Genomic DNA, 23,504 nt, shown 5'->3' on the forward strand with positions numbered 1-23,504 from the left:
CAGGCCTGCAGAGCTTATAGTGCTGGAGCCAGGATTTCCACCCAGGTCTCTTTGGTTCTAAAACCCAGGTTCTTTCATCTGTGCACTCTCCTTAAGGGGCGTGTAGGTATAATGGAGGAAAGTCTGTGGAAATGAAAGTGTTAAGTAATAACTTGGATGGACGCAGACAGGGTGGACTGGAAGTGCCCGATGACTGGTTTTCTAGCTCTGACACAGAGCTGGGGAGAAGGTGCTGTAGGGGTTAAGAAAGGGCTCCGTCAAAGTAGAGAACTTGGTTTGGACAAGGCAAAGAGTTATTGAAGTCTCACAACCTACTTCAAGGAAGGAGGGAGAGAGGAAAATCGTGCCAAGTGACTGAGGAACACAAAGTAAAATTAGTAATCCAAACATTTAGTTTTGAAAGTTTAATGAAAAGCATAATCAAGCCCATTGACACTTGCCAACTGTTACCAACATGTGTGCACATGAAATCCTTTTAACTTAAAAGCAAAACTTCTTTCTGAGAAATGTGATGGTTACAGTGGAGTTGATTGTTTTTCCAATCCGGTGGAGAGGGAGACTGGGGACGCGATGTGGGCTGTTGAATCCTGTGTGAGCAGCTTTTGAGAATTCTCATTAACTCCAGAAATTGAAGGATTATCGAGCCAGTAGTTGTTTTTTTTAACGCTCACTTCAAGCCAAATGGAACAATATAAAAATTTCTACCGAAAAGAATGGAAATGGGAGACTGGAAATATCTTCCTCAACTCCTTTAAAACTCCTTTATCTTTTTTCTCATAAGAAATAATGCCTAAAGATGAGAGAACTCACATATTTCCTAAGGTGTGGTGGTGGTAATGTGTCTAGTTAACTTTCATTTTAAGTAATTTGTCACATATAAATATAAATATACAATAATTCCAGTCAAAGGAAACTGAAGTCTTTGGCCTTTATGAAATAAAAATAGTATGTGAGGGTTTCCTGCTTTTGTGTGAATAGAACCTACCTGTCTTTGATTTTGTAGATGACCTTAGGTCTAGAGGTGAGGTCACTGTAGGTCCCAAATGGGAGGACTCACAGAGTATCTGAGGGCAGGGAGCAAAGGGAAGGAAATGTCCCCATGGCCATATCCTCCTCCCCTGCGGGAATCCTGGGAAACCAGAGCAAAGAGGTAGAGCAGGAAGGGGAAGTGGCCGCGGGGGACATGACAGTAGCAGCAACCCTGGCTTTGAAGATGTGTCTGGAAAGGCTGTGAGGTTGGCCGGGGTGGGTCCGGTTGTGGGTGCCAGTGTAAGTCTGTCACGCAGATGACCATGTGAATTAGAGCAGGGTTGTAAATACCCAAGCCCATGGGAGACAGGGGTGGCAGACCCCAGCAGCTTACAAAACAGAGCTGAACCTCCATAGCGTAGGAGAAACTTCTGGAATCTAGTAAGAGACTGAGTTCCAGAGACTTAAGAAGTATTTGAGAGTTTCCAGGGTCTGGGAAAATGTTACAAAGTTTAGAAAATGGTTCAGAAATATGCCCCGTGGAAACACTTTTAAAGGGGGAAATCTGTTTGATTTTTATAGGGCTTTATTTTATTCATTCAACAGTGCCCATTTACTGAGTACCCACGTTATGGAGGAGTAGGGCCTACATGACTGCCTTGTGAAAGGCAAGGTACTTCTTGGGCCACGCACTGGTTCTAGTTCTTTCCAAAAAGCTCAGCACATTCTGGCTTCTGAGAGGCTTGGGCTCACGTACACAGCTCTTCATCCCTGGCCCTATCAGCAGTTTTATATGCCTCCTCTCTCCTGCAAGTGACTGTCCCTTTGATGTCACCATTGTTCTTCCTTCAGAGACATACCTTAATTTAGTTATTTCAATCCAGAAAGGATAACTACTCTCTCCTCACTTCTGTTCCTCGAAATTCTGCACTTCTATACTGTGAGGTAGAAAATCTCCACAGGAGAATTTCTACCTTCCCTCAAAAGAGTGAAATGGCCAAGGACAATCTGTTATTAGTGAATGTATATATTATATTTCAACTTTTAAAAATTTATTTATTTTTACTTTTATTTTTGGCTGCGTTGGGTCTTCGTTGCTGTGTGCGGGCTTTCTCTAGTTGCAGCGAGCTGAGGCTTCTCTTCGTTGTGGTGCGTGGGCTTCTCACCACGGTGGCTTCTCTTGTTGTGGAGCACGGGCTCTAGGTTTGCGGGCTTCAGTAGTTGTGGCACACGGCTCTCAGTAGTTGTGGCTTGCGGGCTCTAGAGTGCAGGCTCAGTAGTTGTGGCTCGCGGGCTCTAGAGCGCAGGCTCAGTAGTTGTGGCGCACGGGCTTATTTGCTCCACAGCATGTGGGATCTTCCTGGACCAGGGCTTGAACCCACGTCCCCTGCATTGGCAGGCAGATTCTTAACCACTGCACCACCAGGGAAGCCCTAAATTTCAACTTTTTATAAACAAAAGGATACATCTGTGCACTTCTCTACATGTATACTTTAAAAAACTATTTCAAAAGGGATACACAGTCCATTGGATATATTAGTTGTCCGTAGCTATTAGAGATGCAGGGAAGTTAAAACCTAATGTTTATTTAAAATATCCTCATCCAGCCTGAGAGTGAGCCTGGCTAGAGTCCGATATTGTTGACTTCCTCTCTTCATTCCTCCACATGAAGACCTCATTTGTAAACTTTGCCTGTGTTCAGTCCACTTCAGCTGTTCCAAAAACAAACCATTCTAGATACCAACTCATTGTTTACTGTGTTTTCACAAGAACCTGGTAATCTGGCTTCAGATGATAATGGACATTCTCTGGAGATAGAGATCTGCCAGACTCTGATATTCCTCTTTATGAAAGAGCTATAGAACTTTTTCTAGATTATTAGCAATTTCAGAAAATATGTCAACAACCTATTCTCAAGGAGCAGAGAAAGCAGTGATTCTGGGTTGCAGGTTTATTCTCTCCACTCAGATGTGTAGGGAAAATTGAGTCTCTTAATTTTCCATGACTACTCTTGCTCACTAAAATCCACAGTCTTGAACTTACCAATTAATAATATTTCAGTCTTTTCGGGTTTAAATAGTCACGTCTCAATTTCAATAGTCTTCTTATTCAAAGTTGAACTCCCCCTGAGGACTGGTGTAGATTGACCCTCTTTTATCACTCCATCTTTTTAGATACACACCATTGAAAATGTAGGGTATTGATCACATCTTGACATACAGAGACTAGAACATTGCTACAGGGCCCTCCACTTACTATATTCTACTTCCACCTCAAACCATCACTCTCATGCTATGTGGGATGTGGCATTGAGCTACCATCCTATGCTCTCTTTAATTTTGACCATAATTGTTTCTTAAATAAATCAAAATACCTCAAGACCCCAAAGAATTCATTTCTAGTGAAGGCTCCCACAACCTGGGTTTTCTGTCACTTCTTAAAACTTACCCCATGGGTAGGTACTTGTTCTTCGTAAATTGTAAGTTTTTCCGTACAAATGATGACTTTCCCAGACTTCAGATTGTTCCTGCCCTGTGGAACCTTTTATGATCTCAGAGCATGGTTTGGCTTGATTTTTCTGGCTTCAAACCACCACAGGAATCTTGGTTGACAAATTGTACCTTCCCTTCCTACCAAATTAATTACATGTCATTCAACAAATAGTTTAAATTCTTGCTCTGCAAAAGGCTCTGTGCTAAGTCTGTGGGAGTGATAAAAATGAATAGGATATGGCCCTCGCCTCAAAGAAGGCTAGTGTTTAAACCATAAAGCCAAACCACTGAGGTCTTATTTATTGTGGACAGATTACCCCATTCTTCTTTGCTTTCTTTGTTTATTAGAGTAAAGTGAAGAGGGGAGGGAAAGTGAAGAGGGGAGGGAAGAGGACTTTTTTCCTCTTTACCCAGAGAGGCAGTTCACCACAGCAGGTGGACTGTAGTAGACAGTGTGGAAGATTCAGGAACTGCACCTCATACATTGAAGTGGATGTGGAAACTTGTGCCACGTGTGGCCTCTGAGTCTCACTGGACAGCTGGACAGCCCCAGGCTCTCAACTGTCCCACCAGTCAAGCCACAGTGAAGCAAATTACTTATGGCAAAGCAAACCAAAAGATAAAATGGGAAGTACTTGACAATTTTAATGTGTTACTTTTAAATGTGCTTACAAATAATTTATTAAGACATATTTATGTGTAGAAATGAAGTGTCTATAAAGAAAAAGATCCATAACCCATCTAATGTAGAAGATGATGAATATATATATTATTCATTCATATACCTTTTCATAGATAGATAGATAGATAGAGGTTTTAAAATAATAAATGACTATTTCTAGTGCCTCTAAGGTATACTTCTATTACTTTAAGCTTTTTAAGTGAGCAAAAAAAGCCTGTGTACAAGGTAATCAAGCACAGCTCAGAATTCTAAATCACCACATTAGACACAGTGAAAAACACATTATTGCCATCACTAGGCTAAGGATTGAATATTTATTTCAGTCTGCTTTACCAGCCAAAATTGTATGGCTCGTCACAGCCTGTTTTTTCTCTTTATTATATTAGCAAAGAACACTCTGAGCTGTGTTGAGGAAATTAAATTAAATTATAAAACAACGTTTAGCTTTAACTGGGCTTGCACATGCGAGTAATTCTGGAGCTGTACTCCAAGGAGCCTACTTTGGGGGGAAATGGCAGACCCTTGGATTCATTTTACCCTAAACCAATGGGTCCAAGAATGTCTATTTGTATAAAATCTTCAGGATACTGTTTTGAATTGTGTCGTATCATTGAATTAACACAAATGTTTTAGCCAGTCATTTACTCTTTTTTTAAAAATTTTTTTATTTTTGGCTGCACTGGGTCTTCGTTGAGGTGTGTGGGCTTCTCATTGAGGTGGCTTCTCTTGTTGCGGAGCACGGGCTCTAGGCGCGTGGGCTTCAGTAGTTGTGGCTCGCGGGCTCTAGAGTTCAGGCTCAGTAGTTGTGGCGCATGGGCTTAGTTGCTCTGCGGCATGTGGGATCTTCCTGGACCAGGGATCAAACCCATGTCCCCTGCATTGGCAGGCAGATTCTTATCCACTGCGCCACCAGGGAAGCCCAGTCATTTACTCTTTATTCAAGGACTAGACAAGGCCAGTTGGAAAATTACTCAGGGCCCTTGATACATCTTCCTGTCAGCTCCACATCTTGTTAATTTGGTTGTTCTTTAGATCTTTCATCAAAGAATGATCAGGTGAGATGAGTGTAGAACATAGCAACTTTTCTGCTTTAATTATTTTAGTTAAGATCCCGAATAATTTTTTATTTTTATCTGTGCCATCTCTTGCCTGTCATTAGCAGAGGTAGTGGTAAGTTAACTCTAAACAGGTATATGAATACATTTTATCTAAGTATTTCAAAGCAGTATATTAAACTTTACGTTTTGAAAAATTCAAACATATGCAAAAGTGGACAGAATATTATAATGAACACCCATGTACTCTGTACCCAGCTTCAACAGTTTTCAACTTGTAGCCAATCTTGTTTCAGCCCACTTCCAACCCCCCATAGAATTTGAAGCACATTCCAAACATCACATCATTTTGCTCAAATATATTTTAGTAAGAGTCCCTGAAAACTAAGGACTCATTCTTTATCATACCTTTACAAAATTAACAATTCTTACTAGTCAGTGTCCAAATTTCTAGTTGTGTCAGAAATAAAACCTTGTTTTATAGTTTGGATCAGGATTTAAATAGGATCCACCCCCCACCTCTCACCCTGGTCACTTATTTTTTCACTGTGGATATTCGTTGAAGAAATTGGTTTCTTTATTCCATTGTCCAGATTTTGTTGATTACATCCCTATAATTTCTTTTAATATGTGCCTCTCTCCCCCCCCCCTTTTTTTTTTCCTGTAGATTGGTTGTTGGATCTAGAGGTTTGGTCATATTTAGGTTTCACTTTATTGTTAGTGCTCTCTCCTCCCATCTGGAGGCACATAGTGTCAGAATGCCTTTCTTTCTGTGATTTTAGAGGCATTGCTGACCACTGACTAGATCCATTAATTCATTAGGGGTTGTAAAATGGCAATGTTCTTGTTTTATCACACATTAGCTAGAATGCTCAAAGGATTTCTAAACAAGAGAGTGCTGAGCACATAACAGGTGCTCAGTAAAATATTTAATGAATGGATTAATTTTCATAAAAGCCCCCGTGACAGGGGAAGTCATTAGAAACCTTGCCTAAGATCTGATTAAAGAGCATCTTTTTACTCCTAGAATCACCATCCTTCTTTCTCCACTTTGCATAAAGCATCGCTTACAGATGACTTCAATTATTTTTGCCACTCTTAATATCTTCTGGTGCCGTTCTTCAACAGTCTTTTGGACTTCTCTGGTGATTTTCCTTTCTCAGTCTTATGCCAACTTAACTTCACATTCCTTACAGATTGGAAAAGCAGAGAAACGGAGGCCAGGAATGCTAAGGAAACCCTAAGATGTGTTTCAGAACAGAGCCTCCATCTTAAACTCAGCACCAAGCACTCTTGGATAGTTAAAGGGTCTTTGAAGTTGACCCAGCCTGTGACATGCTCTTTTTGCAAAGCCTTCCTAAAAAGAAATGTGATGATCTTACCAGCTTCCAAGCTCAGACTAGTTTATAGCCAACAAGCTTGCCTTTTATCTGCCATTTAGTTGCGTGCCTACTGAACAGTGAATTCAGAGTCTCTAAATAACAGCTTGATTTTTGTCCCTGACACAGTGCTTATAAATACCTCTGGTGTGGGAACGTTTGAAAATACTGTAGGCTATTAGCTGTATTTTTTTCTGACAACAGACCACAGAATCACAGTAAATGCTTTCAGTGCTGAAGATTTTTCACACGCATTGTAATTGTGAAGCGGAGAATCTGAGTTCTTATATTTGAGATATAAGATGTATTGCTATACATTTTTTGCTGCTGAATATTTTCTTTTTCACTTGCTTGCTCACAGGGAAAGCAGTATAACAAATGCACATTTCTGCTGTGATCAGAGTGTACAGCAGGGAGCACAAAGTAAAACAAGTCTTTGGTGAGCAGAGCAGCCTATGTGCATGATAGGAAAAGTATAGATAAACCGAGGGTCAAATTTTATTCCGTAGAGGGGCACTGATAATGTGCTTGGGTTTTCAGAGAGGAGGTGTTTTCCTAATATTTTGTGCAGATCATGAGTATAGTCTTCATGGAGCTAAGAATTGAGATAGACTTTGAAAAACCAGTGTGATTTGAATAAGGACCTTCTAGAAGAGACAACCTGAGCTGTTCACCTTACCTCTTCAGGGCACATTTTGGGGTAATTAAGGGATTTCTGTTTGACTAGCCTGGGAGGTATCTCTAGACAGGTATGAAATAACAGAGAGATGTTGGCTGGGGCCACGGTAGCAAGGACCTTCAGTGTCACTTGAACAATGGTGAGAGACTACAGCCTTTGAGGAGAGGTGTGATATCACCTGGTCAAGTAAAGGTGTCAGGAATGAATCAGAAAGGGAAAAAAGGGAAGTTGAAATCAAAGCTTTAGCAAGGAGGATCATTTTGATTATAGAAGCTGCTGGATTGGGCAACTTAATGAAAGGAAAAAGAGTCATGGAGTCTGAAATCCACATTAGAATGATTTCAGGTAAGAGAGAAAAAGTGAGAAAGAACTCCTTTTGGGGGAAAGTATACAGAAGTTTAGAAACGTCCAGAAGGCTATGGGAAATGTACAGGACTGGAGGTTAGGAGTGAGCTTGGACTAAAGGTAACATTTTAGGAATTGTCTGTAGAGCAATAATAGTTGGAATCTACCCCTAAAGGATTCTTAAATCTATCCACGTCTCCCTTGAGCTCCCCTGCTACCACCTCATTCAAGTACCATCAACCCTCACCTACACTATTGATACCCTTCAGTCAAAAGTATGTCCCCCCTTTTGTGGGGTATCTCCACAGCACCCTGATTTTTCCTTCCAGGCCTTATTCCAACCTGTGGTTCAAGCTTGTGTAATTTTGAGGCTGGTGTCATTGTCTGTTTTACTTACTCCTGAAGGTCTGGCAGCTTCCAGGGTGCCTGGCACAGACTAGACACTCAACTTGTTTTTTTCCAAAGAAAAAGAGTAAATGAACATCACTACCAAAAAGCAGAAAAAGAGAAGAGTTGAAGAGAGAACTCTGGTGAATATTTTTAGGGCATAGAAGAAAAAAGTGGGAAAAACAAATAGGAAGGCAAAGAACCAAGAGAAGGTGGGCCCCCGTAGCTGAGGATGAGTGGAGGTTCCAGTGGGAGGTGGTCAGCAGTGATGGATTCTACAGGTGGAAGAGAACAAGGATGACAAGTAAAAGTAGTATTTATTGGGTGCTTTCTGTATGCCATGACTATCCTAAGACTTGATGTGGATGAACTAATCTTCATACTAACTCTGTGAGGTAGGTGTCCCTGTTATTTCTGTTTTACAGATGAGGATGCCAGGCCCAGAAAGGTTACATACTCTGCTCAAGGACAAACCAGTGGGGGACCCATGAGTCCAACGAGGCCACCTGGCCCCAGAGCACAGTGTCTTTACTACCATGCAGCCATTCTGGCTCCTTCTAGCAGAGGGCTAAGGGCTATGGCACAGAGATGGAAAAGGAAAAAGACTGGCCACTCTTTATGACCTTTGGCTGCGAAAAGAGGATAGCAGTGCCTGTCATTCTAAGTTAGGACATCTCCCACGTTAGGTCACCAAGTCTACAGAAATCATATGTGAATGAGAGCATACCTGATGCGTTGCCAGCCATGAGAGCCTAGAGGATATGCTTTATTTCAGAAAAGGATAGTTTTTTTAACTTTTTATTTTGTATTGGAGTATAGTTGATTAACAATGTTGTGTTAGTTTCAGGTATACAGCAAAGTGATTCAGTTATACATATACATGTATCTATTCTTTTTCAAATTGTTTTCCTGTTTAGGTTGTTACATAATATTGAGCAGAGTTCCCTCTGCTACACAGTAGGTCCTTGTTGGTTATCCTTTTTAAATATAGCAGTGTGTACATGTCAATCCCAAACTCCCTAACTATCCCTCCCCCCTACCCTTCCGCCCTGGTAACCTTAAGCTTGTTCTCTAAGTCTGTGAGTCTGTTTCTGTCAGAAAAAGATAGTTTTGATCACATCTTCAGGATTTTGTAGCAGCTGCTTTAACATTGACTTTTATCCCACATTCCAATATTGTTACTGACTTAAAAATAGTCCTTGAGAAAGAAGAGAAAAAATAATCTGGCTCTGACGATAAAAAGCATTATGGTATTTCAGCTTGCTTTCAGTTTTACATGTATCTGTGGATCTTTCCTGGAGTAAGGTCTTGCCCGAGCTAGATGGGAAAGCACCTGTATTTGCCTTGCAACTGTGTTTTGCATAGCAAATGCATAGGTACAGTATCCACCAGCAACAGTGAGGTCAGGCCAACATTCTGGGAGAAAACGTGTGCCTGAGTGACTGATTAGACTGGTGTCTGTTATGTTGCAGGATGTTGCACCCTCTCAATGCTCGTGCGTTAAGATTTGGCAGATGTATCGATTCCTTTCATTAAAGATCTGAGAGGATATGAATAACAGAGCTATTTTGTTCATAATTGATGCAAATCTGCAGTGCACGTGACTAAAATCTGTTCCCGGAATTTTTCATTACACAAGTTTGGGAATTTGATTTAAAATATATGTCTATATATTTATCGTTTTCTTCCTTACCATTTTTTATGGATGGTGACTTTCCCTAACCCCAAATCCAAATATCATGCTCAACTTTCCACACAATAGGAATAAAATTTATCCTTTTTTTTTTTTTTTTTTTTTTTTAAGGCTTTCACTCAGAAAGTAGAAGCCTGGCCCTCTGAGGACAATGAAGCCCCTTCAGGGTTGCTGGCAATCCAGTTTAAAAGTACAAAGGAAACTAATCTCTGTTGAAAATTTATTTGTAACTTTTTCTTAGTTCTCTAAGTTTTGGTTTGTATGTTTTTTAAATAAACCCAGACTAATATTTGACCACTTAAAGCAATTAAATCATTTCTTGCCTTGTCTACTAGTTGAAGTTGGACCATAGCCTGACTTCATATTCCTTATAAAATGCACATGTTCTCTTTGGATTGTCCTTGGGCAAGAAAGGAGACTCTAAGTACAAATGGAACAGTTCATGTTGAATCATGCATTCAAAAAGTATTATAAGAAATTATAAGAAAAAGTATTGTATAAAGAAAGCTTATCAACAATACTATTATATGGATGGTTTACAGAGAAAAATGAAACAAATATGGTGTCCGCGAGTGCCTTGCAGTTTTCACTACTCTAGATGCCTGTTAGGAACATTTACAATATTGTCACAGGGACTGATTAGAATTTGCTTTTGAAACCAGTCCACTGCTTTGTGGGGGAACATGTACCAATGGGCACTTTGGGCTGTGCAGGGCACAAGGCTGTGACTTTCACCCATTGAACACAGGACTGTTCCCTCTGGCAGATCGTGAAGCCATTATTTTATAGCCCATTGACCAGAATTTCTGTGTCAGCCAACCTTTTCCTGCTGAACATCCAAGCTGTGCTCCTGGGTACCCCCAACCCAGAACTTTTAAAGGAATCGGGACACACCAAAAGGGCACTAGTAAGCAGGCTAGAAGTACAGTGATATTTTTGTTGGCTTTTTATGATTTCTGTTTTCAGAAGTATAACCCGATCAAAAGCACTTGGGCTGAGGGAGAATGAGAAGTGTAAGATATTCTGGGTACGTATTCAATCCCTGGTTAAACAATTATCTATAGACTCTGATCTTCAAAGGCATTTCCTAGCTAGGGTACAGTGATAGGTTATCTCGTTGGTTCAGAAACAGCTATTCTGCTGTGCAAACTGGTCTTTCTGGGCTGTTTTGATTTCCTGAGTAACTTTGTGTGAAAAATGCCAAGGTGTTAAAAAAACAAAACAAAACAAAACAAAAAACCTGTTGTAGGAAGAGAATCATAGACAAACTATTAGGAAAAGAGCTTTATCGTAGAGGAAGACACCCCATTTTCCTGAACCCCTCCTGAACACTCTTCCTCACTTGAAGAGTCCTGAGTGTCAACGACTTACCCACACTCGGAAGCCATGTTGACTGCCTGTCTTGCATCTCGACCGTGTCTCCGTCGTTTTCCTGTCAGAGCATTGCTATCTCCTTTGTCTGGCTGCATCCAGCTACTTTTTTTTTTTTTTTTTTTTTTTTGCTTTTGCTGTATGTGGGCCTCTCACTGCTGTGGCCTCTCCCATTGTGGAGCACAGGCTCCGGACACGCAGGCCCAGCGGCCATGGCTCACGGGCCCAGCCGCTCCGCGGCACGTGGGATCTTCCCGGACCGGGGCACGAACCCGCGCCCCCTGCATCAGCAGGCGGACTCTCAACCACTGCGCCACCAGGGAAGCCCAACAGCTACTTTTAATTCCTTCTCTTTCCCACTGTTTGCTGAGTGGATAATTAAACAGTGAGTCCTGTTCTTTGTTGAGACCATACATTTAAAAAAGACTCGCTGCAGGGAACCGAATGATAACTTTGAAAGACAAGCTTTGAAAAGGAGACCACCAAACTCTAGGAAGATGAAAGTTTATGAGAACAGATTTCAGACAAAAGCCCATTCCAGCTGAGTCTTCGTGCTGAGGAGGGTATACAGGCTTGTAGAGACCATTGGTTGTTGGTGTCTCTCCTCTAGTACCTAAGATGCTGGAGTTGACTGCCTGGGTTCAAATCCCGGCAGTGTTGAGTTTTGAGCTGTGTGATATTGAGCAAATTATATCTCTCTCTGTGTCTCATTTTTTTCATCTGTAATACAGAGATAATAATAGCACCTAGCTCAGAGAGTTGTGAGGATTGAATCCAAATGAACCATTTAGCACCTGGCACATGGAAAGTGTTCAATAAACGCTATTGGTGAAACATTAATGGAGTGCTGAGGAAAGATGTGCTTATTCTATATTTACATAAAAATATCACCTCAGAGCCATGGTGATAATCCTTACTGCACATGACCTAATCGTAACCTCAAATGTTTTTATTTTGATTTTTCCTCTATCAGCCACCCTCTGGGAGGCAAGCAAGAGCTGCATGTCTGCATATCTCTCTGATTGTGCACAGATGAGATTTACAAGCCATTTGGGTGATGGGCCTCCTTGTTCTTTTCCTTACTCAGGTGCTGGAAAGCTTCAAGATCATGGACTATAGCCTTTTGCTGGGAATCCACATCTTGGACCATTCCCTCAAAGAGAAAGAAGAGGAAATTTCACAAAATGTGCCTGATGCTAAGCGGTCTGGGATGCAAAAGGTCCTCTACTCAACAGCAATGGAATCCATTCAGGGTCCAGGGAAATCAGGAGACGGGATCATCACAGAGAACCCGGACACGTAAGTGCAACGCCTGCCCACACATTTCCTTGATCGTGGCAGCCAGCGTCATTGGGTAATTAAATGCAAGCATGTTCCCTTCATGGTGGCTCTTTAGGAATAGATTCCTACCTGGTGCTAAAGTGGATTAAGCCAGGCTTATTTCCTTTCATCCACGGATAACTAGATGAGTGGCAGTTTTTCGAGTTATTATCATTCTTTCACCCACATGGTTTCTTTTTTTAAATGGCTCCATTCTTTAACAATGGCTAAAAATGTTTTTATCCTTATTTACTACATATTCAAAACATCCACCACAAACAGGGTGAATATTCTTTGAATTTGAATAAACATGTATTTAGGCAAATACATGCTAGAAATTATGTCCGCAATTCAGAGCTTTTTATGTGCGTAAGAGGATTCTGTTGTCCTAGTCCTATACCCTGGCAGATATGATCTCTTGCTTCAACAAGGTGTGATAGTAACTGCAGGATTAGTTTGCATGTGTAAAAAGTGCATATTGACTAACAGAAACAATTACAGTCAACCATTTCACTAATTTTCTTTGGTTGTGTCACGTGTGTGTACTTAGCTGAGCAAGGAGACTGAAAGAAAGAAATCATTTTCCTTGACTGTAAGTGCCTGCCTTGTAAGATTCTTCAACAATGACTAAATCACAGGCACATTTCACTTTTATGAAGGAAATTCATACATATTAAAGATTTTTTAATCCTTCCTATAAATTCAAATAGCTCTTCAAATAGAGCTCTTCTAAATGTCCAATAACTGATTAAACAAATTATTCTGTGTCAGTATAGTGAAGTACTATACAGCCATTAAAAGCACATTAGCACTGAATATGAAGAAATGTTCATCATTTAGCAAGTGAAAAATTCAGGTTATAAAACATGATAAATTAAATAATAGCTTTTGTGTATTAATAAATATACACACACACAGGAAAGATGTACCAAATGTTGATAGTGTTTATCTTTGCATCCTAAGAATGGATTCTTTATGTATTTTTTCTTTGTGCTGTTCTATATTTTATTTAAAAATCTCACGGTAAATATATAAAAGTGTTGCATTTTTGATGAGCAGTATTTTGAAATACTTCAAAATTCTTGCTCTTGGTTTTAAAGTAGGAATGATTTTTTGGGTTTTTGGGGTTTTTTTGCGATACACAGGCCTCTTACTGTTGTGGCCTCTCCCGTTGTGGAGCACAGGCTCCGGACGCACAGGCTCAGCAGCCATGGCTCACGGGCCCAGCCGCTCCGCGGCATGTGGGATCTGCCTGGACCGGGGCACGAACCCGCGTCCAATGCATCAGCAGGCGGACTCTCAAGCACTGCGCCACCAGGGAAGCCCAGGAATGATTTTTTAATTGAATTCTTCCCATCCAGCTCTTCAGAATTGACAGCTATGGTGTTATTCTCCTTCAGGGGAGGTACATCATTCTGGATTCCCAGGAAGACTTTAGCTGAAGCAAAAAAAAAGATGAAGGGAGAGAGAGTCCAGGAATCTTAGAGACTGCCCATTTTCATTTACAGTCTATTTATTAGAAATGATTTTTAACTTCCTATTCATATAAATTTTTTCTCTTTTGCTCTATTCACAGAATGGGAGGCATTCCAGCTAAAAGCCATAAGGGAGAAAAGCTACTTTTATTTATGGGCATTATTGATATTCTGCAATCATATAGGTAAGAAATTTGGGGAAGTAGTCTTTTATTATTTCAAAATAAATCAACAAAAGGTTCTGAAAATTCACCAAATGGGAGTGATTTTACATTCTTATTTTTATTTTTCTGTCTGTTTATGTTTAGGTTAATGAAAAAGTTGGAACATTCCTGGAAAGCTCTTGTTTATGATGGGGTAAGTGATTTATCATGCTCCTTATTAAACTGTATATTTTTCTGATTTCTCAGAGACTTCAAAGTATGTCTAGGAAGCCGTGTCACTTGAAGAGGAAAGGAAACAAAGATCTTTATAAACTCAGAGTCTCAGGCTAGCAGATTGGTTCAAATCTAAGAACAAAGACAACATAAATGTGAATAGCTCTTCAAATAGAGGCCATCCAGCCGATGACTAGGTAGAGGCCAGGAAAACAAAATGAGGTCTCGTTTTTATGTGCAATCTGCAGGGACCATTATGAGATGGTGAGAAAAAGGAGGAGACTTTTCACAGACACTGGGAACACCAGTAGGGCACTTGAACTCACGTTGTCCCAAGACCAAGCTTCAGAGGGATTTGAACCCTACTTTGATGGTAAATGGCCCTGGGCTTGAACTCTGCATTCAAACCACTTTACTAGCCATGTGTCCCAGACACATTGCTTGCTTGTCGTCTCTTAGCCTGGTTTCCCATTTGTAGCAGAAGCCTAGTAATAGTACCTCGTACCTGCCTCGTAGGCTGATGTGAGGGTTAAATTAAATAATGCCCCATAGTGTTCAACATGATGCCTAACATAATAAGGACATAGGAAGGGAAAACTTTTTCAGTTGTGTTGGACAAAGGCTGACTGACATGAGGATGTCTTTTGGACCCAGAAGTGGCATGACTGAAGAAAACCATCGGTTTTCAAAGAGCAGCCTCTGTCTCTCTATATATATACATGCACATGCGCACGTGTGCGTGCGCACATACACGAGACTTCCTATCTAGATGTTAAATTTGAACTTCCTGCTGTTGACAAAACATTTATGGCCTCAGCCTCCCTCAGTTAATAACTCAAAGTGACACTTCCAGAGAATATATTGGGCAAAGATTTGCTCTCACATTTTTTTAAGATGTTATCAGATGCTTTCCTTTGAAGGAAAGATAAATTATAGATGCTATTCTTTTCTTTTTTTGGAAAAGAACACCGACTTTCTCAGTTCTGTGGAAGACTGGTAATAACCTTTCAGCGTGAAAGATCTGCATTTTGTCCACAGGCTAAGGAAGGACCTTCATCAGAATGCACTTTTAAACAACAGGTTCACAAGTTTGTTTCTGAGAATCAAACTTAGGCTTATTATTCAAATCAAAGATTCTTTTTATGAAAAGGCCAAGATGGTAGGTTAATTTTTTTTCCTTCTAGCTGAGAAACGTAGCAACTACATTAATGCCTCAAACATGGAAGGGAAAGAGAGTAAACACCCTCTGTTTCATTCTCCTTCTGTTTATTGACACAATTTCAATTCTGTGTTACCAAATGAGATTTGTGCTCTGTATGGCCTAGTCCTCTATTGGTCAGATGCTTCTAAGGAGCCCCTACATTTGTCTAAATAAGATATATATCTTCTGTTTATATATAATCATCATCTCTGTGCTGATTATATATTTGTGTAATTATAGGCAATAATTAAGACTTATTTTTGTCTTTTTACAAAAGTGCCTTTTCTTTAAACACTGCTTCTTCATACCGAGGAGAACCACAATCTAGCTTCTCTTGGAAAGCAAGAATTTTAATCATCTTGTAGCCTACATATTTTTAAATGATGGTACTTGTGAATTTGTGTCCACTTCCAACAGGAGCTGACTGAATACTGGGGAGAGTGCATGTCAAACCAGTGGGAAATTTTCCACCACATCTGCAGCATCACTGATAGTCTAGGGGACCATTTTAACTTGGCAAAGAGGGTTTCTCCATACTGTGTCCTTCGTAAATCAATCATTAGAGAATTACCTTATGCCTCATGTAACACCCAGTTTCACAGATGAAAAGACTGAGGCACTGAGATAGTGTCTTTACCCAGAACCACACAGCTTTTTAAAATTAGACGAAACACCAGAACCGGGTCTCTGGATTCTGGTCCAGTGTGTGTTTTTTCTTCCAAACCCATCACAGACACTTTATAGTATCTAAACGTAAACTTTTAGAAGTTTCCCTGTTGGACGCCATGAACCTGAAATCAAAATGGAGCACTAAATAAGCAAATTTACTATTTTTAGGAATGTGTATCTTGGATAGTAAATAAATGACTACTGAATAAACATACAGAATTAGCTCCTTCATCCATCTTCTTTCCTAGACTTGTAATAAAATGCCCCCTCAGTCCTAAAGACTCCTACCAAGCATGAGAGAATTAACAATTTAATTCAATTCAACTCTATCTAATTAGTAGATAATTGAACATAACAGGGGTCATCAGTCAGCCTTGTCTCCTAGGAGTCTTCCCGGTGTCTACATACCTTATTATTGGGAAGTGAAACCAGCAAACTTTTTTTTTTTTTTGCCCTGTATCTCACTCTTACTTTAGGGTTGTTTTGCTTCTTTATGTCCCCCGTTTTTGTTCCTGACTGAAAGTGATATGTCTTTATTCCAGATGACACTTGAGACACTGGCTGCCTGTATGTTAAAAAATGGAATTAAAAAACCCCTCATGGCACACAGTGGAACAAGGGTCAGCTGTTTGGGTTTATGAAGCAGAGTCTTTGCTATCTCACCCCTGCCCCTCTTAATGCTCTGTTTCACCATGAGTATCTGGAATCTTTGCTCAGATTGAGCCTTGTGCTTCCTGCCCCAACCCAGCTCCTGGGCACACAGCACGTGGGCATCACTCTTTTGTGACTCCCAACATCCACACCTTCTGGTTAAGGACATTGGCTAACAGAGAGCCAACTGCATAGAGCTCTCCTCTAGCTTGAAACAAACTGTCTGAGAGGTAAACCTCTGGTACCTCATTTGTCTTTTCAGGACACTGTTTCGGTTCATAGACCAAGCTTTTATGCAGACAGATTTCTAAAGTTTATGAATTCCAGAGTTTTCAAGAAAATTCAAGGTAAGATTTTTGTGAGTTTCTTTTTTTTTACCTTTAGCACTTACTGGCTGACTTCACTTTGTAAGATTTTTATTGGAAGAGTTGGAACTATTTATCTCCCAAAAGTGGTAATCACTTAGTAATTATGGTTAAGTATCCTAGCCAGGTATTTATTGATGCTGTAATTATTAAAGTCTAATTTTGTGCTGGAAAAAATTATAAGCTGCCTAAATATCCGACCCTATAATATATTGGTTAAATATGTTATGATACAGTTAAATAATGGAATAATATGCAACAAATAAAAAATGATGTATTAAAAGTACATTTAGTCCTTATAGCTAGCTTCATTCACATATATATAGTTATTGGTCTGCATACCTAAATGCACAACAAAATTCTCATGGGATATATAAAAATGTTAACAATAGTTATTCTCATGGAGTGTTCTCCAGAATAGACCATATGTTAGTACTCAAAACACATTTCAATAGATTTTAAAAGATTGAAATCACGCAAAGTGTCTTTTCTGATCACAATGGAATGAATCAGTAAAGAGTGAAAACTGGAAAATTCACAAATATGTGAAAATTAAACAACACACTCTCAAACTACCAATGGGTAAAAGAAGAAAACACAGTGAAATTAGGAAAAACTTAGAGATGAATGGAAATGAAAATACACATTCCAAAAACTTAGAGGATGCTGCAAATTCAGTGCTCAGAGGGAAATTTATAACTGTAAATGCCTACATTAAAAAAGAAGAAAGATCTCAAATCAATACCCTAACTTTAAACCATAAGGACATAAAAAAAGAAGAGCAAACTAAAACCAAAGTTAACAATGGTTATTCCGAACCATGAGATCGTGTGGCATTTTCTTTTTCTTTACATCAATATTTATTAAATTTTCCACAATGGATGTGTATTATTTATGTAGAAAATTTAACTATGTGAAAAGGAAAAAATAACCCTGTTGTTACTTATGTTATTTTATCATTTAGGTATTTTGTGGTCCAATTTCATAACAATTTAGCCACACGCAAAAAACTGAAAGAGTAGAATGTTCATATTTTGTATTTATATAAGACAGATTTTTTTCTTATAATATTTGTTGGAGTTTTTTGTTAATGAAAGTAAAACACTTTCTTTTTTAAGGCTTTTTTTCCCCAGCTTTATTGAGATATAATTGACATATAACATTATGTACATTTAAGGTGTACAATGTGATGATTTGATGCACATATATATTGCAAAATGATTATCACAATTAGGTTACTTAACACATTCATCGTCTCGCATAATTACAAGTTGTGTGTGTGTGTGTATGTGTTTGTGTGGTGAGAACATTTAAGATCTACCCTCTTAGCAACTTTCCAGTGTGTAAGACAGAATTATTAACTATAGTCTCCATGCTGTATATTAGATTTCAAGAACTTATTCATCTTATAACTGGAAGTTGGTACCCTTCGACCAATGTCTCCCCATTTCACCCACCCATCAGCCCCAAGTAACAATTCTTCTACTCTCTATGTCTATGAGTTCAATTTTTTAGCACATGTAAGTGAGATCATACAGTATTTGTCTTTCTCTTTCTGGTTTATTTCACTTAGCATAATGCTGTCACGGTCCATCTATATTGTCACAAGTGGCGGGATTTCCTTATTTTTTTCTATCCATTCATCCGTCATTGGACACTTAGGTTGTTTCCATGTCTTGGCTGTTGCGATTAATGCCTCAGTGAACATGGAAATGCAGATATCTCTTCAAGATAGTGACTTCATTTCCTTCAGATACATACCCAGAACTGGGATTGCTAGTCATATGGTAGTTCTATTTTTAATTTTTTGAGGAAACTCCATACTGTTTTCCATAGTGGCTGCACTAATTTACATTTCCACCAAGAGTGTACTAGGACTACCTTTTCTTCACATCCTCACCAACATTTGTTATTTTTTGTCTTTTTGATAATAGCCATTCTGACAGGTATGAGGTAATATCTCATTGTGGTTTTGATTTGCATTTCCCTAATGATTAGTTATGTTAAGCATCTTTTCATGTATCTGTTGGCCATCTGTATGTCTTCTTTGAAAAATGTCCTTTGCCAATGTCAGGTCTTTTGCCCAATTTTTAATCAGATTATTTGCTTTTGTTACTATTGAGTTTTATGAGTTCTTTGTATATTGTGAATATTAACCCCTTATCTGATATATGGTTTGCAAATGTTTTCTCCCATTCTGTAGGCTGCCTCTTTATTTTATTGATTGTTTCTTTTGATATGCAGATGTTTTTTAGTTTGATGTAGTCCCACTTGTTTATTTTGCTTTTGTTGCTTGTGCTTTTGGTGTAATATCCAAAAAGTCTTTGCTAAGATCATTGTTGAGGAAATTTTCCCTATGTTTTCTTTCAGGAGTTTTACAGTTTCAGGTCTAATGTTTAAGTCTTTAATCCATGTTGAGTTAATTTTTGTGAGAGTAAAACCGTTTCGATGTAAAAATATTGGAAAATACAAAGAAAACCATAAAAATTATTTGATATCTCACAACCCAGAAATATCCACTATAAATATTTTTTTCCAGTTTTATTGAGATATAATTGCCATACAGCACTGTATAAGTTTAAGGTGTGCAGCATAATGGTTTGACTTACATACATCATGAAATGATGAGCACAATAAGTTTAATGACAGCCATCATCTCACATAGATACAAAATTAAAGAAATAGAAAAAAGTTTTTCCTTGTGATGAGAACTCTTAGGATTTACTCTCCCAGCAGCTTTCCTTTATAACATGCAGAAGTGTTCGTTATATTCACCATGTTGTACATCACATCCCTAGTGCTTATTTATCTTATAACTGGAAGTTTGTACCTTTTGACCACCTTCGTCCAATTCCCCCTCCACCGCCCACCCCCAGCCTCTGGTAGCCACAAATCTGATCTCTTTTTCTATGAGTGTGTCTAGTTTTGAAGTATAATTGATCTACAACACTGTGTTAGTTCCTGTTATACAACAGAGTGATTTGATATTTTTATACATTTCAAACTGATCACCACGATAAGTCTACTTATGATGTGTCACCATACAAAGATATCACATAATTATTGGCTACTCCCTACACTGTACATTTCATACTCATGACTCATTTATTTTGCAACTGGAATTTTGTACCTCTTAATCTCCCTCACCTATTTCTCCCACCACCACCTGCCCAGCAGCTACCTATTTGTTCTCTGTATCTATAATTCTGTTTCTGTTTTCTTAAGTTTGTTCATTTGTTTTGTTTTTTAGATTTCACATATAAGTGAAATCATATAGTATTTATCTTTCTTTGTCTGACTTATTTCATTTAGTATAATACCCTCTAGGTCCATCCATGAGGTCACAAATGGCAAGGTTTCATTCTTTTTTATGGCTGAGTAATATTCCAGTGTGTGTGTGTGTGTGTGTGATCTTCTTTATCTATTCATCTATTGATGGGTGAGCACATAGGTTGCTCACATATCTTGGCTGTTGTAAATAATGCTACAGTGAACATAGCGGTGCGTGTATCTTTTCTAATTAATGTTTTGTTTCCTTTGGATAAGTATCCAGCAGTGGAATTGCTGGATCATATGGTAGCTCTATTTTTAGCTTTTTGAGGAATCTCCATACCATTTTCCATAGTGGCTGATCAATTTACCTTCCCACCAACAGTGCCTAAGGGTTCCCTTTTCTCAACATCTTCACCAACAGTTATTATTTGTCATCTTTCTGATAACAGCCATTTCTGTTGGCACCTCTATGTCATCACTGGAAAAATGTCTATTCAGATCCTCCACTACTAATATTTTCACATACTTCCTACCATCTTTATTTCTGTGCTTTGTGTATTTATATAAAAATGGTAACATAGTGGTGTACAATTTTATGTATATGTCCTCTATTTTTCACACATTATAATATGAATAGTTTCCCATATCACTGTATATTGTACAAAGAAACCATTTAAAATTACAATACAACATTAAAATTATATGGGTATGCCATAATCTATTTAAGATTCTATCATTTGGACATTTACATTATTTCTCCTTTTTCTAATGAGTATTTTTATGAACATGATTTTAGATAAATATGGTGTCCAAGCTTATGATTATTTCTTTCGGATAGATTCCAAGAAGAAGTACTAAGGGTTTAAAATGCAGATAATTGCACAGAATGATTATGCCACTCTCGACTTCCACAAGAGTCTGTATTCTTCTAGCCTTTAGCCAGAATTATTCTTTTTAAATTATGCTACTTGGATAAGTAAAAGATGTTATCTGGTTGTTTTATTTTGTATTTCTTAAATATTGGTGAAGTTCAACCATTATTCATGTTTATTGCCCATTTGTAGTTCCTTTGAGAATTGAGCTTTGTAATATTTGCTCGTTTACATTAGTATTTATTATTTTTCCAAATGATTTATATGAACTCTACACGTTAAAGATATTAATCTCTTTTTTTAACCTTATTTCATTCTAAGAAAAACTTTTGTTTCACATTTGACTATCTCAGTGGTATCTTGAAATTGGTCTCAAATTGAGACCACTACCAATTAAATTTTCTGTTTAAGGTCTTTTTTGCCTAAGATGGACCATAACATAGTATTTATTCAGCCTGCAATCCTGTGTGGATACCAACTTGGTTCAAATTTTGAAGGAAGATTTTCTGCCTCTCTTTACCCTTTGCCGTGGTTGAAAATCATGAGTTTCCTTGTGGCCCCTGGTAGGTTTATGGAGGATGTAACCCATGGGATCCCAGGTTTAGTGAGGCTCCTCCACGAGATACCCCATGTTGGAAGTTTTTGCTTTCTTAGTAGTGTATAAATTAATGGTGCAGTCAGTGGCATCCTCAATTCCATGAAATATGGTGTGAGTTGTGAACCTTTCCAGTTTGTATAGTTTATCGTGTTTTTAATGTAACAAGTCTTTTACTTCTCAAGTAGTCAAATCTATTTTTTTTCCCATTTTGATTTCTTAGTCTACTTTTTATAGCATCTTTATTCAGGTGTAATTCACATACCAGGAAATTCACCCTTCTAAAATGTGCAATTTGGTGATTCTTAGTATATTCACAAAGTTGTACAAACATTACCACTATCTAATTTTAGAACATATTTATTACCCTGAAAAGAAACCCCATATCCATTAGCAGTTACTCTTCATTCCTTCCTCTTCCCAGCCCCTGGCAACTACTCATTTATTTTCTGTCTCTATGGATTTGTCTATTCTGAATATGTCACATAAATGGAATTATACAGTATGTGGCCTTCTGTGTTTGGCTTTTTTCACCTAACATGATGTTTTCAAGGTTGAGCCATCTTGTAGTGCTTTATTCTTTTTATTGCTGAATAATACTCCATTGTATGGATTTAACACATTTTGTTTATCCTCTCACTGGTTGATGGATATTTGGGTTGTTTACATTTCTGGCTATTAAGAATAATGCTGCTATGAAAATTCATGCACAGATTTCTGTGGACATAAGTTTTCATTTCTCTTGGGTACATACCCAGGTGTGGAAACACTAGGTCAGATAGTAACTCTATTTAACATTTTGAGGAACTGCCAGACTCCTTTCCAAAGCAGCTACCCAATTTTGCAATCCCAACAGCAATGTACGAGGGATCCAATTTCTCCACATCCTCACCAACGTATGTTACTATGTGTCTTTTTCATTTTAGACATCTAGTGAGTATAAAGTAGTATCTCAATGTGGTTTGATTTATGTTTTTCTAATGATTAATGATGTTGAACATCTTTTTATGTGCTTATTGACCATTTATGTCTTCCTTGGAGAACTGTCTATTCAAATACTTTGCCCATTTTTATTTGGATTGTCTTTCTATTGTTTAGTTGTAAGAGTTCTTTATATATTCTCAACACATGTTTCTGTTATCAGGTGTATGATTTACAAATATTGATTTAATTTATAGTATATGGTGTGAGGTAGGGTCCAAATTCATTCTTTTGCATGTGGATATCCAGTTGTCCCAGCACCATTTCTTGAATGGTCTCTTCTTTCCCCCATTGAATTATCTGGGTTCCTTGTTGAAAATCAGTTGTCCACAAATATTAGGACTAATTTCTGGATTCCCCCAGGTTGGTCAAGAACCTGCCTCACATCCTGAGTCCATGCCTCCCTGAAGGTCACCACAATTTACTCAGTTACCCAAACCAGACATGCAGGCATCAAGCTTTGTCTAAGCTTAACCACCCACATACAGTCACTCACCAATATCTAGTCTCACCTGGAAATATCAAGAGTTCGTCCCCTTCTTTCACAGCACCTCTCCTAATTCAGCCATTGTGATTTTTATGGTTTTGGTTTGGGCTTTTTTTTTTTTCTTTTTTTTTTTTTACATAAAGTTGTGGCCTTCATGTTCCTCTCTTACCTCCAGTCATATCCCCT

At 38.5% G+C, this 23,504-nt stretch overlaps 1 protein-coding gene across 2 annotated transcripts in view; it reads left to right on the forward strand.

The window, feature by feature from the left end:
* PIP5K1B (phosphatidylinositol-4-phosphate 5-kinase type 1 beta) overlaps positions 1–23,504 on the forward strand; it is a 327,228-nt gene that overhangs the window by 207,584 nt on the left and 96,140 nt on the right. For both annotated transcript variants that reach the window (XM_081238182.1, XM_081238181.1), the window contains exons 8-11: positions 12,140–12,351; positions 13,949–14,032; positions 14,156–14,204; positions 17,008–17,092. In XM_081238182.1, the coding sequence (XP_081094308.1) occupies positions 12,140–12,351; positions 13,949–14,032; positions 14,156–14,204; positions 17,008–17,092 (430 nt within the window). The remainder of the gene's footprint in view (positions 1–12,139; positions 12,352–13,948; positions 14,033–14,155; positions 14,205–17,007; positions 17,093–23,504) is intronic.

The sequence above is a fragment of the Mesoplodon bidens genome, assembly GCF_964165515.1.
Source record: "Mesoplodon bidens genome assembly, chromosome: 6".
Classification (NCBI taxonomy): Eukaryota; Metazoa; Chordata; class Mammalia; order Artiodactyla; family Ziphiidae; genus Mesoplodon; species Mesoplodon bidens.